We start from the raw sequence: 15,185 nt of genomic DNA on the forward strand, positions 1-15,185 counted from the left end.
TATATAATAATAAATTTCTTTTAATAACGTAATGTTTTTTTATATGCTGTTAATTAAAATCGCATTATATAATATAAAATTATCTATCGATGTTGTATGTTAACGATTACGTGTACGATCTGTAAATGTCTATTTTTTTGTATTAAATGAAAATCATAAGAAATTTTAACAGAACAAACTTCATATTCAAATCAATACTAATTTTTAACAACATGAAGTTGCATAAAAGTAGGTTGCTTGTAGTATTATAATTTTTATAATCTAAATTTTATATTACATTTTATTAACACAAAATATGATTAACCGAAACTTTAATGTCCAACTATCATAAATTAAACCGCGAATTTCTCTTACATCCGTTTCAATTTATTTTTAAATAAAAATTTTCAATGAAATATAATAGAAAGAAATACATTGTTATGTGTATGTGTTTAAATTTACATTCAAAGTAATGATTTTAAAAAAGTTTGCTTTTTTTTGTACTGCTTGTAATAATGGGAAAAAATGTTGTGCGAATCTGATGAATTATAAATAATGAAAATGATTATTGGTGTAAATTCTAATAAAGTATGTTTTACGGGAAAATGAGAGTAAACATTGACTTAACTCTCGTATTTTCTTGTATAAAAAAAAATATATTACATTAATTTTTTTTTAATTGCACATGAAGTACACCATTCCCAAAAATTCTATTATATTAGTGCAGAATATGTAAATATATGATACATACTTTACTGATTGTATTTCTCTCGGGTCTCTCTCTCTCTCTCTCTCTCTCTCTCTCTCTCTCTCTCTCGTTCTCTCTCTCCCTCTCCCTCTCCCTCTCCCTCTTCCTCTCCCTCTCCCTCTTCCTCTCCCTCTCCCTCTCTCTTTCTGTGTTATTATAAACATATTGAAAAGTTTTTCTAACCATTATTAAGAATACTGTATTGCTCTAGAACTATTTACAAATAATAAGTAAATTTAAACAATTATTCTGATAATCTTAATCTTAATATTAAACTGAAAACTAGAATATTGTTCATTCAAATCATATTAATGTTTGAAACTTTACTTAAATAAATGTAAATAATAATATGCACATACATATCAAATAAAAATGAATACTAGCAAAAGAAAAAAAACGAACCGATTAAAATGATAACAAGTCATGGAAAGAAACAATAGAATATATGAATTTACCCAAATACAGGAAGATAATGGTGATTGAAAAAAATGTACAAAATAATTAGTACAATTACCAAAAAGCCTCTTCTTCCTAGTTACCTATTAGACAAATGTTTGAGAGGACCAAGGCTTAGTATCGATGTAGCACCAAGTGCGCCTAAATTACACGTATTAGGATTTCTTGCACCATCTATCGTTATTATTGGTAGACCAAAATATCCTCCCGTTTGAGCACTTAATTGAGATAATGGTATATAACTTTGAATTCCCAAATTTGTTAAACGATTTAACACGTGCGGGGATTTTAAATCTACTACCGGTATCGCCAATTCTATACTTCCAGTTTGTGTCAAAGTTTCTACTTCTTTATGATAAGTTTGTTTGTGCGTAACTAATGCTTGAGCTGTTGGATATTGAGCAGAACATAGATTGCACCTTTAAATAAAATATAGGTACTTTTATTAATCATCTTGTTGCATTATTTAGTTTAGATAACTGTTAGAAAATAATAATACAGCTTACTTGTGAAGAAGTTTATTTATTGATCTATGTGTCGCCATATGCTGTGTCAGCATATCTTGATTTTGAAAACTTTTCTCGCACATTTGACAAGTGAGTAATGTTCTAAAATAGATATATACGCGTCAAAAAAATCAAATATAATTTGAATACATATATTACATACCTTGGAGGCCTTCCTCGTCGTATTACTGGCACTTGAGGCGGATTATCTTGAGTTAAATCAACCGTAGGAGGTCTAGGTGGCCGCTCTACATCACCTATTAGCGATTTATTTTGCTTATTTTGAGGAACAGCAAATTGTCCTTGCTCTTGCTGCTTCTTTTGTGACGCTGGTATAATAGAAATTGCTGAATTTAAATTAAGGGCTGGAACATTTAAAGACTGCTGCGTAGTAGGCCTCTGTTGCGATACTGGTGATTGCTGCTTACTTTGTTCACTGGCTTTATTTTTATTTGCAGCAGGAGTTACTGTAATACCTCTAGCTGCCAATACATTTGCCACTGCCTTCGCATCCGACTTTTTACTACCAGGATTTGATGTATTTTGAAGTTGAGCTGGAGTAGAACCTTTTAATTAATAATATATTTCTATATTTTTGTAAAATACCTCTTCTCTATTTTTAATATTAACATCAAATTAATGGAAATATATAGCAAAATGTACAGTAATATTTAATAGCAATAGATAAAATGTTTATAAAGTTACAATAACTAAATAAAAATAAATAAAAAGATATTTGTCAGAAGAGGCACTTTAATAAAATTAATCAATATAGAAAATATAAAAATGCAATAATACAAATATAATATACAAAAGTATGAAAAAAATAATCATTTATACAACGTCATAAAATAAAATTATTTGACAAGAATATTATTAGCATTTCAATAATGGCATTCAATAATAATTGATTGTGAAATAAAGTAAATAATATTCTCAAAAATATTGACATTACTACAACAATCAGTTGCATGTTCAACTTACCAGGTTGTCTAACACTAAGAGTTATGGAATCAGTAAGATGTATTGTTGAATCATTTCTATTGGTTGTTTGTTGGGTTGTAGCTCCTTGAACATTTTGTATAACAGGTAATCCATCATTCCTCTTCTGTTGTGCGATAACATGACAATCTGCATCTTCATTTCTATCCGGCATTAAAACATCTAACCTTCTTTGTTTTACAACAGTGTTATTCTGGTGATGTTGTTGCTGTTGTTGTTGTTGTTGTTGTTGTTGTTGTTGTTGTTGCTGCTGTTGTTGCTGCTGTTGCTGTTGTTGTTGTTGTTGCTGCTGCTGCTGCTGTTGTTGGTGTTGTAACTGCACTGCTTGTTGCATTGGTCTTTTCAAACGTTGACGAGGAACGGTGCCACTTTGAGGTATACGCGGCGACCTAACAAAATTCATAATTATATTACTTACATCAAAGTATATATTTTCTAATTAAATATTCTAAATACTAAAGACTACAATTACAATTTATTTTATTTGTGTTACAATTATATCTAACCTAGTATTCTGTGCAACTGATGGATATCGACCACGTGACATTTGTTGAGAAAGTTGAGGATGCATTTGTGGAGGACCAGTCATTTGTGGGTATGGGCCAGGTCCATATTGTGGATACAGATGAGATAAATGAGACTGGTAATGCATACTATGTGGACCAGAAATTCTATATAATGGTGGTCTTCCTGGCGGCGGTACAAAGTAATTTGTTCCAGGTATCATTGTATTAGCTCCCGGTGGAAGACTTGGAGGTAATTGCGTTTGTGGAAGAGGCATACGTTGCACTTGTTGAGCTAATTGTTGTACAGGTGCTGGTAATTGGTCGAAACTAACTGGTGGTATAATTTGTTGAGTCGTATTACTGGTTACAGCATTATATGTTGGTGAATTTGTTTGATGAGGAGCTGTCAACGGAGAATTTCGACTAAGTTGCGATGGAGATTCCATAGACTGAGGATGCGGTGAATGCGTATTCAACTGTGGAGAAGCTTGCCGTAAATGTGGCGAATTTTGATTTAAATGAGGAGAATTCGTATTTAAGTGGGGAGACAATTGACTAACACTTGGAGACAGCGACGTTCCGTGCACTTGAGATTTGTGCATAGAAACTTCCACCGGTGAATGAAAAATAAGATTGGCACAGTCTGGAATATTGCACTGATAATGACCAACTTTACTTCTATGTTCATCGAGATGCGTTATATCTTTAAACTTTTCATTGCAAACGCGACACATGCTAACAGTTTCAGCTAATTTCTCTAAAGAAACATATTCGGTTTCAACTGGTGGTAAACTGCTTGATATCAATTCACTATGATCACGTCTCTCCATTAAAAAGTTATGCAAAAGTGATGTAGAATTTTCGATATTGTTTTCATTTGAATTTTCTCCGTGATCTTCATTCTCTTTTGAACCAAGTTTATCTTTATGTGTTAAATCTGTAGATAATTGATTCCAATTAAATCCAGTCTCTGTTTCTACTACTGCTTGTTTTGGATTATCTTCGGACACAGAATGATTAGAAAATGTGGAAGACTTAGAGATAATGCTTATAGCTGGATTTTCTTCAAGATCATGTAACATGTCTACTTCATTCACTGTATCATTATCTTCATCAACGGAAGAATTATTAATTAACTGATTTATAGATCTAGAACTGAAAATATGTATATTTTTAAATTAACTCTATGCCATTCAGTGGCAAAAGTATTGGACATATGCCGGATATCAAAGTGTTAATGTTTTATAATAATTCAATTGATTAATATAAATAAATAAACATGATCAAAAATTACCTTGATTGTTCTCCTAACTTCTTTAAATTTTCTATTGTTTCTCTGCATGTTGCTTCTAAGGCATCTGATTCTTCATGATCCTCTATTTCTGAAAGCCTCTTTTCTGTATTATTATAATTATCAGACCCGTGTAAATCGTCAACATTTTGATCTTCTTTTTCGGATGGATTTGCCATATCACTTCCTACTCCAGAATCGCCTTCATTAATATCTAAGGATGGTCTTTCATTTTCTTCCAAAGAATTATCATTGTCAGATTCAAATTTAGCGTTCTCATAATCGTCCTATAGAAATTAGAAATATAATTTAAAACAATGAAACGTAGAAATAATTGTAATCTATGAAAAAAGCATACCTGTTGATCTACCATCACGTTTTCAAATGTTTGCTTGATTGAATTATCTGTTTCTTCAGCATCACTCTGTTCATTTCTATCCTTTTCACCTGCCACGTCTTCCGCAGAGAAATTAATTGTATTCAGACTATGATTAGTACTGACTACGATAAAGTCTTCTGACACAGATGATTTCTTAAGCGTTAATTTGAGTGGATCAGTATAAGTCGTTTTTTTAAGTTTTAATTTCAAAGATTGACTCTTTTCTGAACTCAAGAAATAGGTATCACTGTGTTTTCTTTTAAGTACTTTCAAATTGGAAACTCTCTTAAGTACCACGCGAGCTCTTCCAAGATGAGTAAAAATATGATTTTTTAATAGCTTCTTTGTAGCAAATTGTTTTTCACAAATTTCACAATTAAATAGCTGACCGGATAAATCATGAGACGGACTTTGTTTATCTGTTTGTTCATCTGTAACAATAGCCATAATTTATTTTTCCCAATTAATGTAAACATCGTATATGGTTGGATTATAAGAGCAAAAAAGAAAGAATTAAATTTATAAAGATCATGTGAGTTAACCTTAATTTTTTTATTAAGAAATTAATAAACAAAATGAAAAAAATTATATATAATATGTTTAGTTTAACGCGCGCGCATATAATATATAGTTGTATTATATTTATTAAACTAAACGAAAACAATCTAAAACTATTTGCCGCGCTTTTGTGTCTTATTAAATTGATTACACCAATATTACCACAACTTTACATCCATGCAGATGATTCGTTGATCATTCGGAGCATACAATATTCTCATTTATCGATAACCACTTGCTATTAAAAGATGCAAATTACGAAAACAATACGATTACGATCTAGAAAAATATGAGGATATATATATATATATATATATATATAAACGAGAAATAACTTCTTATGATATAATACAAACTATATTTAATAACCGAAGAGTAGTTAACTTTTGTTTTGTCGCTAAATAAAAATAGGACAACAAATCGATACGATTTAAAGAACGAATATTATTGGCTTGTTTTAACCATATACGAATTTCCCGCCACAATTTACCTTCCTATTAACGCACCTTAAACATCGGACTTGTCGATTCTATTGAGTGAAACTTTATTATTGCCGTGTGCATGTGAAATTTTTGTTTACCTAGTGCTTTTGTATGTGTAGTACGTAAAATTAGGATAAAAAATATCATCGAAAGAAAGAGAAAAAGAGAGAGAAAGAAAGAGAAAGGGAGAGAGAAAGAGAGAAAGAGAGAAAGAGAGGACCGACAACTTAACCTTACTTTAAATAAAATAAGGTAAGAATATTTATATTTGTCATATGTTTCTAATGTTATTAACTGAATATATAATGACATGTTTTAATTTTGATGTGTATATATACATGCATATGTGTATGCATGTGTGTGTTTATGTAAATTTTATTTAACTAATTAAATAGTAGGAAATAAATAGTGAAATATATTCATGATAGATAAAGCTATTACTAATTAGATATGCAATTATTTTAATTGCATGTTACTCTTATAATATGTAAATTATTTCATAATAAGACTCGACAATGTAGATTTTAGAATTGAATCATTCACTCTTACATGTATATAATTTGTCAAGAATAATTGAATTATTAATGAAAAAGCAAAAGTGTTGCGTCAGCGGTATAGCCAAAAGATTAGAAAAACTTAATTAAGACAGAGAGAAGAAGTGTATAGAAAAAATAAAAGTTAAATAGGTCTTTAACCCTTTGAATGTTATGAACGCATAATATTATTGTATGCTATTTAATTTGAGAGAATAACATTATAATTCTTCGTTACTTGCATCTAATATAATCAATCAATGGAACTCGCACTAATAATAAAACATTCTGTCCCTACAAAGCACATCGGCTAAGGGGGTATTCAGCACTCAAAGAGTTAATAGAAAGATGTAACTTGTAAAACTATGATAGATATTATAAACTGTTTAGACGCAAAGAAAAAGATAGCTTTAGATTAAGATATATATATGTACATGGTACATGATATGTTTTTTTAGAATGTTTGCAAAATGGTGTGCATTAGTATAATTTGTTTCTATGAAGACAATACATTTATTATTGTTAGTTAACAATCACATACCAAATGCTTGTAATAAATCCACGTTGCTATCCTTATAATTTGTACCCTTCGTGGACAATCCAAATTCTTTAATATCGTTATCTAATGGATCATTCATTTCCGATCTGCAAATGATAATAAAAATTTCGTATTAAATATTATTTTATTAGTCACGCTTACAATAGTAACTGTCTCTCACAAATGTTCTTTTATTATATTATATACAATAATAAATTACCTACAGAATATGACAACACTGTTTGGCTTCTTTTAATTTTTTATTAAACTCTCTGCATATACATGTGTGTGTGTATGTATCTATATATATTAATAGTACTTACAGGCATTGTTGCCAACAATGAAAATTGTCATAAAGTTATAAACATAAGTTCATGTTGTTGAAACTTCCATGCAGGACACTATTGTATGTATAGAATAACAAAACATTTGAAAAACCGGTTACCAAATGTTCTGACATTCAAAGTTTCGCGATAATTGCAATTGTTGCTTTCCAATAATCACAGATCATTCTCATCACAATAATTGACAAAAGTTCATTAATAATATTTATAAAGATCATTGACCGAGCGAAGATCCTTTATTGATATAATGAATTCGCGTAAATTATATTCATGATAAATTGGACCAATTAAATACGCGCGCTGGTCAAATTACCAACATGCGTCAAAATGACTGACTGGGCGCCAAATCTATTTGTTCCTTTTTTCTCTCTCTCTCGCTTTCTCTTCACCATACGATGGTCTATCTTTGTATATTTTGCACGACGATTAACAATTTGAAAAAAGCAATAAAAAAGGAGGATCCGCAAATAAATTAAAATAAAGAAAAATGACGATGCGATGAAGAATTGTTATCATTTGAATAGTAAGGCCCTCTCGAGTTCTCGCATTTGATCAAACATGGCTGACAGTGTTAAACATGATCACAGCATTTTCCTTAAATAATACATTGACGTAGCGACCGTACAACGATGGTAGAATCGACACATTGACTGCCGCCGTTAGCCCTGTTTCGTATCCTATCTAAACTTTATTATTAGTACGTGTTATATTGAGCTGCCAATATGGCGGCGCCACACGATGAAACCGCGCGACAGGATAATCAACTCAGTGTGAATTCGTGGCGAACTGTTGAAGCGCGTTCTCAACGTCGGGTTCAGAGTGTTCAGTTGCCGTTGTATTTTGTAAGGACGCGCGCGCGCGCGCGCGCGAATGGCCGAGCGAGCATGGAGCAGCGTGCGCCGTTTGAAGCAACCACGCCGGGCTTCTCCCACTCTCTGACGCTTCGGTTTCCCTCCTCGTCCCTCATCTACAATCTTTATAGGAATAACGCACGTTCCACCTACCTCTCACCCCGCCCTTTACGCTTAACTTCCCCCACCACTTACCGCGTACTGCGTTCCTTTATCAGTTTTTGAGGGTTCATTCTCGACAGCGTACTACTTGTATAGTTACGCGGCGCATGCGTACATTCTCATGTAAACCCTTTGCATGAAATTCCAACAAGTATAAAGGGAGAGCAGGCGGATGAATACGACTGTAAAGACTCGCCTTGATGGGAGGAAGGAAGACAGAGAAACTGAAAGCGAGAGAGATGGAAAACAGCTCGAATTGAAATTAAGTCAACCTAATATATATTCAAGAGCTGGATGGGGAACCAATGATGCAACGTTGGCGCAGGCGTATCTACAACATTGCTGGATAATTGCTATTTCTATTTTCTCCTTCTCTCTTTTTCTTTTTTCCTCCCATCCCTTCGTTTGTTCCATCATCCACTTTTCTTTCCTCACAGTTTAAACGCTCTTGTATTTGTATCAACTCCCTCTTCCCGCCTCATCCAGCTATATCCTCCTCAACGTCAGTTTGTACTGCTGCAGTTACTACTACTACCAATTGCTGCTACTTGCCGTCTGTCAGTCATTCGTTGTAAATGGAAACAATTGCGAGTTCCAACGATTTATCCAGCTATGATCTATGATAGTCAATTTCTTGCTTTACATGTTGCTATGAACGAGGAACAACAAATTGACGGAAAAATTATTTATTTATAATAGATTCAATATTGATCGATTAATGCGCGATTATCTACAATACATATTATATAAAAACAACTTTGTATGACAGAGAGATATGAATACATTTAAATACTAATTCTATCGATCCCTAGAACAAATATATTAAAATAGCAAACAAACAAAAAATTATATGCACGTAGCATTTGAGGGGGGGGGCGAGTGCTTTTATAATGAATATAACTAACAATAAGAAAATCTTTAAGGAATGTTAGGAACGTGTTGCATTTTCTAGAATCAATTTCATCGTGGAAGCACGCAGGCAAGGCGTGGTCATTAATGGTTGGAGGTCGTCGAGGACAAATATAGTAGGGGAACTCAACGGAACATGTCGAAAACGGCCGAATGTACCGTCTCTATTGATCGTAACATATGGTAGTGTGCTGCCTGTTCAGGGACATTTGTGCAGCAAACTCGCATATACACACGTGTGCATACACTGCACCCGTACACAAACAAACATTTGGAAAGCTTTCTGTGCTCGAATTAGCAATAATTATAATCTTTTAAATTAGCTTGAAAAATTTGTTATAATAATTAATTATTATCATAATATATAGTGTACCCCCTTCTTTTTTTAATATATAATAATAATAATAATTATTATTAAATGCAATAATATATCGTAAGATACAATATAACAACGAAATCGTCTAGATTAACATTTTTAAAGTTAACGATGCGATGTTTCACATCTATTATTTATAACGGTTACTATGCACAAGCTTACGTAAAATTAATGGGTGACTCGTAAAAGGAATAATAAATAATAATGACGTTCTCTACAAACGGATCAATACTTTCGAAATGCGGTTCGTCGTTGCATTTCATATTTCTCCGCTTCTCTAATAAATAAAGCTGGGACATGCAATTAGATAATTAAATGTATATGTAGGTATATATATATCTGGTCAGTATTTTCATTGCATTGACTATTGATCATATCCCTACCCGTGGTTTTTCGTCCTTTGCTTGTTATCAGTATCAGTAGCAGAGCGGGTTCTATATTAATACGCGCAAAGAGGTGATCTCCATGATTAAAAAGGGAGAGAGAGGGGGGGAAACAAAATGGAAAGGGAAAATAGGATTACCACGATATAGTAGTATGATATACTAGCTAGAGTAAGGGATGAAAGAGGTGGTAGAGGGACGAAGGGAGGGAAGAGACGCTTCGATAAGTCCGTTGACCTACCATGCTCGGCTGCTCCTCCCACTAACTTCTCGTTTGTCACAAGTTGCGCAGAACTTTTCCAGCTTAAATTCCCTTCCTGTTGAGTTTTTGCTGAAGTAATACTTATATACTTACGCTTGCTGAATGCATGGAGGGAGGAAAGGAGTCTGAAGGATTTTCGACTATCCAACAACTTTACTACGCCATTTACTTTCTACCTTGGGTATTATTTGTATCTGAAAAATTTTACTGTGGCTATAAAATTGCTATTTATAGAAAGAGCTCTTCCTCCTCCTCTACCTTCTCTTCTTCTCTCTTTCTCTCGCTCACAGGTCATGTCGGAGTTAAATATTAATGTCGATATAGTGATTAATATCGGACAATTTTTAAACGTATGGTTAGCGTTATAGTTTTCCTAGATATGTTTTTTAAATAGTTTTTATAACTTAAAAAGTATTTAAAGTTTGTCATCGTCGGTAAATTACCAACACTTTCTGAAAATGTAAAAATAACACTGACGTAAGTAGCTGCTGCAGCGTTAGTATAGTATAGTATAGTAGAGTATCGCAAAGTTGCTTACGTCGCTAGCGTGCAATACGTTCCATTTATTTCCAGCGATTGTAGAATGCCACGCCCTTCTCCCTTCCAACTATTTTCCTTCTGACTCTGCTACTTTCTCATTCTCTCTCCCTCTCTTTTGAGTATCTATCTTCGTATTCATAAAAATCTATCTACCAGCTATACCAAATACATATGTGTGTGTGGGTGAATAGTACCGTCTCAGCGATTCCCTACCTCTCCACCACCAAGTATCGTCGTTATCATCGTCTCCTTTCTTAGCTACAATCTTCTGAAATTCTTGTTGTAAGTGTGTTGATGATGCTTTTATCTTACGTAAAATAGATTTATGCACGTACATGGACATGCGCACGTATGTCCTATATACAATGTGTATGTATGCATTATATTATTTCTTCCTCTTTTCGAAAAGGGGTTAAACTAACGAAACTAGGTTAAAATTTATACAACACTATTAATATTTTATCCTTCGATTTCGTTTTCAAATTTTTCTTCTTTTTTTTTTTACTACTTTTTTGAATGAGGTAAATTATATTCGTTAACGAACGAAAATAAATATATAGAAAAGTAAAAGAAAATTCTATTGAAAGATAAAAATAGCGACATTTGAAAATGCAATATGCATGAATTTACATCAGTATCATCATTATTTTTGTCGTTACTGCGCAGGCAATAATCTGTGATTTGACCTCGTTTGTTGACCTCACTGGTTGGTTGCTAGGCACCATTCCTTCTGGCCGGATTAAGCCTTAGCGACGTTGCCAAATTGCTTACACACATATATATGCACAGAGCGAGCGAGAGAGAGAGAGGAGAGAGCAACATGATTTGTGTTGAGAATTCCTGTTGCAAGAGACACAGAAATAGTCGCTTTAATTGGTGAACAGCTTTATAGTTGTCGTGACGTCATATTTATTTTACACCTCTGTCTTTCTCGTATAGTCAACTTCTAGATAATCATTTATATTTAAACTATTGATTAGATAGTTTATTAATATTAATGAATAAAAAATATAGATAAATGTATTTATGTATATATTTATCTTGATGCAATTTTCAATATAATTTTTAATACAATGTTCAATTTAATTTTTTTTTACTGCTACATTCATAGAACATAGTATACACCATTTTTTCAGAAAATAAATACTATGTTAGAGAAAATATATATATTTATATATTTATGTACATGGAAGAGTTTTTAAATTTAATTTATAGAAACTCGTTAAAAGAAACAAATTATATACATAAATAAATATATTTATTTTTATGATTATTAAATTATAACGTTTACAGTGTATAAAACAAAGTCTTATTAACATTTATTCTAGTTTTCTTATTCTTATATTCTTTTCCTTTTTTTCCGCTTTAATGATAACCTTTAACGAATGATTAAAATCAAATGTAGTGCGTAAACAAGTAATTAAATTTCATTATAAAATGCATAGATCGAACAAAGTGCAGAATGTTGTATAACATTGTAACAAGATCGCATAAAAGATAATTATATATCTTTCAAATTTGAAATATTGCTTTAAAATGTATTAAATAATTTTTTTGCTATGTATAATTTTTCTTTTTACGATACTAAAATATTCTCATTTTTAACATTTTATATTAATTGCAATATAGTAACACTTACATATTTACAAATTTACGATTTATTTGATTGTGATTTCAATGTAACATTCAATATAAATTAGATAGTGGCCATTATAGTTGGTAGAAGTATTTTTATTGTTTCTAAATTTTAATAGCAAATAAATAATTTATGTGGAATTAGATTACAATATAACGTTATGAATTTATCAAGAAAAAAAATTGTTAACTATATGTAAATATGTTTCCTCTCCTCTATCTCTTCCTCTTTTACTTCTTTTTATATTTTTACTAGGTTTCACTAATGACTCAGTTTGGTCAAAGTCCAATGGAAATTCAATAATGTAGTTGTTTTAACTTACAAATGAATTGTATTTGCTTATATTAGAAATTATTTTATACTTCTTTGAAAGAAGAAAAAATGGTAGCTATACCATTACCTAGATAATTTTTTAAATTGGTTTTTTAACAGTTATGATAATAATTATAATAAAATTATTCTACACTATAACTTAGAGAGAGCAATAATCATTAAGTTTAATATTATAAACTTATTTGTGTTTCAGCTCTTATCAAGCAGTAGTTTGTAAAATGTTTCGATAAGAAAATTTAAACGTTGCTTTATATCGGTCAAAGCTTAATTACATATATGTTATGTTTTAAAATATTATAAAATAATTGAAACAATAAATATTAGCTCATTTATTCTGTCTTATATGAGAAGTAAATGCATTTGACAGAAATATGTTTGGGACTTTGCGTAACAAATTTCAGACAGTACAAGAAGGTTTATCTGCTAGGTAATAATAATGACCATTTAAATATTAATATTTTTAATTGCAGAAATAGTTGTATAAAATATTGTTTACGTTACAGTATACGGGGCTTAACAGTTACCGAAAATCCTAAACAGAAAAAAATTGTTAAATCTAGAAATGTTAATTATGATGCAGGCGCGGATATCTTGCATCATTTTCAGTTACAATGGAACGAATTACACGAATTAGCGGAAGAGAATGCATCTAAGGCTCAAGAAGTTGATACTCTTGTAACTTCCATTTACGACAAATTGGATTACGAATGGAATAACATAACGTGTTTAAACAACACATTAGCTATCATTCCTAAAATAAATAATGGGATTCAAAATCTTATGGATCAAATAGGTATTTTTTTCATATATAGTTGATATTGTAATAATTCTGCAAAGAGTAATATAAAAATTCAACAAATGAAATATTATTGTAGGAACATTAGAAGAAATGTTCGAAGAAGTCGAAGGAGCATTGTACAGATTGGAAAATCTAAATGAAATGCTAGATTTACAGAGTAGACAATTGGATCACAGATTTCAGTTGGCTTTGTATAAAGAAAAAAGATTATCTGAAATTAATTCTGTACAGGGTACATTGATTGATTCTATTTAACGCATTAACAAAATTAAACTATATTATTTAAGATATATAAATATATATTTTTGTTTTTAGCAAAATTGGCAAATGAACATATTAATAGAGTATCGAAGCATGAACAAAAGCAACAATTAATGTTAAAAGAGCGTCAAGAGACTTTTGATGAAGTTTTTAAAGGAGAATTGGAAGCTTATAAAGCGACAGGACATATACCTAGTATGTATATTTCTTTTATATTTAAATATTTCATTTAATGAAAATTTCTATACATATAAATGTATGCATTTTAATTGCAGAAATACCAACAACTAAACAAGGTCCATCTTTGGATGAAATAGTATTAGATGTAGATTCTCAAATTTTTAATGAGTTCTTAGAGAATTGAACATTTATTAAGAACTGATCCTTTAACACGCTCATTGTCTATCCCTTTCAATTGAATGAATGAAAAATATATTATTATTTGTTTGTTTTGTAGGGAAGAATAATATTTGTTTTTTATCATTATTATATATTTGCATTAATTATGCATAATACGTATATGACAATTAAATTGATTGTGACATATCATCTTAAAAGAAAAATGATTCGCAGTCAACACTACATATAAGTAAATGTAATACCGATATATAGATATGTGCAGAGATAACGTGATATATTAAAAAACAATTGGAAATTTATTTTATTATACTATATAATGAAGTATGTATAACGTTAAAAATTAATTATTTTCTATAAATATATATTATCAACAAACAAACAAATATAATATTACCTAATATAACAATTTGTAACAATTTGGATTGTTAAAAATGAACTTTTGTTGTTAATTTAACCTGTGAATTAATCTCATAATTTAAAGAGACAACAAACGCTATCTCTACATAATTTCTTTAAACTTAAATCTTTCACTTGTCGGTAAATTATCTACTGTTGATAACAATTTGTATATCATAATGTTATACAACATTTAAATATTCGCATGTAACTGCAATTGCATAAAAGCAATTTCCCATTAGAATGCACTGAAATTTAATGTTAAAATAATTGTGAGAAATATTAATGATGATGCGACATCTAGCGGCATTACCTCGAATTGTTCTGGTATATGCACGCTGCATAGTGCAGTTTTATGGCAGTACCGTGTTGGACATCAAATATAATTTAATGGAATCAAGTTTAAATACGTGTACATAAATAAATTGAGATATAAATATAAGTATGAACAGTTATAATATTTAAAAATATAATTTTAGTTCAATTAAATACAAACAAACAATAATAAGTGTTAACTTATTTACAGTCTCAATTGTGTGGTTAAAAAAGAAGTCAAATTTTTGTTTGATATTAGTAAATGTTTCATTAACGTGTA

At 30.8% G+C, this 15,185-nt stretch overlaps 2 protein-coding genes across 7 annotated transcripts; one reads left to right on the plus strand and one right to left on the minus strand.

Moving 5' to 3' along the window:
- Positions 1-834: 834 nt before the first annotated feature.
- LOC106788570 (bromodomain-containing protein DDB_G0280777-like) lies at positions 835-9,613 on the minus strand. Of its 4 annotated transcripts, none has more exons than XM_014751945.1 (9): positions 8,369-9,613; positions 6,982-7,085; positions 4,847-5,298; positions 4,492-4,775; positions 3,198-4,352; positions 2,674-3,080; positions 1,853-2,243; positions 1,690-1,791; positions 835-1,602 (listed from the first exon to the last, which is right to left on the minus strand). In XM_014751945.1, exons 1-9 carry the CDS (start codon positions 8,404-8,406, stop codon positions 1,263-1,265), a joined length of 3,273 nt encoding a protein of 1,090 aa, XP_014607431.1. In that variant the 5' UTR covers positions 8,407-9,613; the 3' UTR covers positions 835-1,262. The 4 variants fall into 4 exon arrangements, with proteins under 4 accessions (XP_014607431.1, XP_014607430.1, XP_014607432.1 ...); XM_014751944.1 differs by having other exon boundaries at positions 1,853-2,255; XM_014751946.1 differs by having other exon boundaries at positions 1,853-2,255; positions 7,302-9,613.
- On the plus strand, positions 5,908-14,570 carry LOC106788574 (dysbindin protein homolog). 3 transcript variants are annotated; one of them, XM_014751966.1, is made up of 6 exons: positions 5,908-6,159; positions 12,968-13,201; positions 13,278-13,567; positions 13,650-13,805; positions 13,889-14,029; positions 14,110-14,570. In XM_014751966.1, exons 2-6 carry the CDS (start codon positions 13,146-13,148, stop codon positions 14,196-14,198), a joined length of 732 nt encoding a protein of 243 aa, XP_014607452.1. In that variant the 5' UTR covers positions 5,908-6,159; positions 12,968-13,145; the 3' UTR covers positions 14,199-14,570. The 3 variants fall into 3 exon arrangements, with proteins under 3 accessions (XP_014607452.1, XP_014607453.1, XP_014607451.1); XM_014751967.1 differs by lacking the exon at positions 5,908-6,159 and adding an exon at positions 9,706-10,446; XM_014751965.1 differs by lacking the exon at positions 5,908-6,159 and adding an exon at positions 10,750-11,087.
- The last annotated feature ends 615 nt before the right edge of the window (positions 14,571-15,185 follow it).

Source organism: Polistes canadensis, unplaced genomic scaffold (assembly GCF_001313835.1).
Source record: "Polistes canadensis isolate GaletaPanama2010 unplaced genomic scaffold, ASM131383v1 scaffold_144, whole genome shotgun sequence".
NCBI classification, from domain to species: Eukaryota; Metazoa; Arthropoda; class Insecta; order Hymenoptera; family Vespidae; genus Polistes; species Polistes canadensis.

Bases quoted from the DNA above. Each gene is read 5' to 3' on its own strand.
- LOC106788570 (XM_014751944.1), bottom strand. From the start codon at position 8,406: ATGAACCCTCAAAAACTGATAAAGGAACGCAGTACGCG. The intron at 5,299-6,981 runs GTATGTGATTGT...CTATTGTTACAG, and splicing joins GGATTTATTACAAGCATTTG to ATGAACAAACAGATAAACAA. The intron at 4,776-4,846 runs GTATGCTTTTTT...TAATTTCTATAG, and splicing joins ACGTGATGGTAGATCAACAG to GACGATTATGAGAACGCTAA.
- LOC106788574 (XM_014751966.1), top strand. From the start codon at position 13,146: ATGTTTGGGACTTTGCGTAACAAATTTCAGACAGTACAAGAAGGTTTA. The intron at 13,202-13,277 runs GTAATAATAATG...TTTACGTTACAG, and splicing joins CAAGAAGGTTTATCTGCTAG to TATACGGGGCTTAACAGTTA. The intron at 14,030-14,109 runs GTATGTATATTT...TTTTAATTGCAG, and splicing joins AGCGACAGGACATATACCTA to AAATACCAACAACTAAACAA.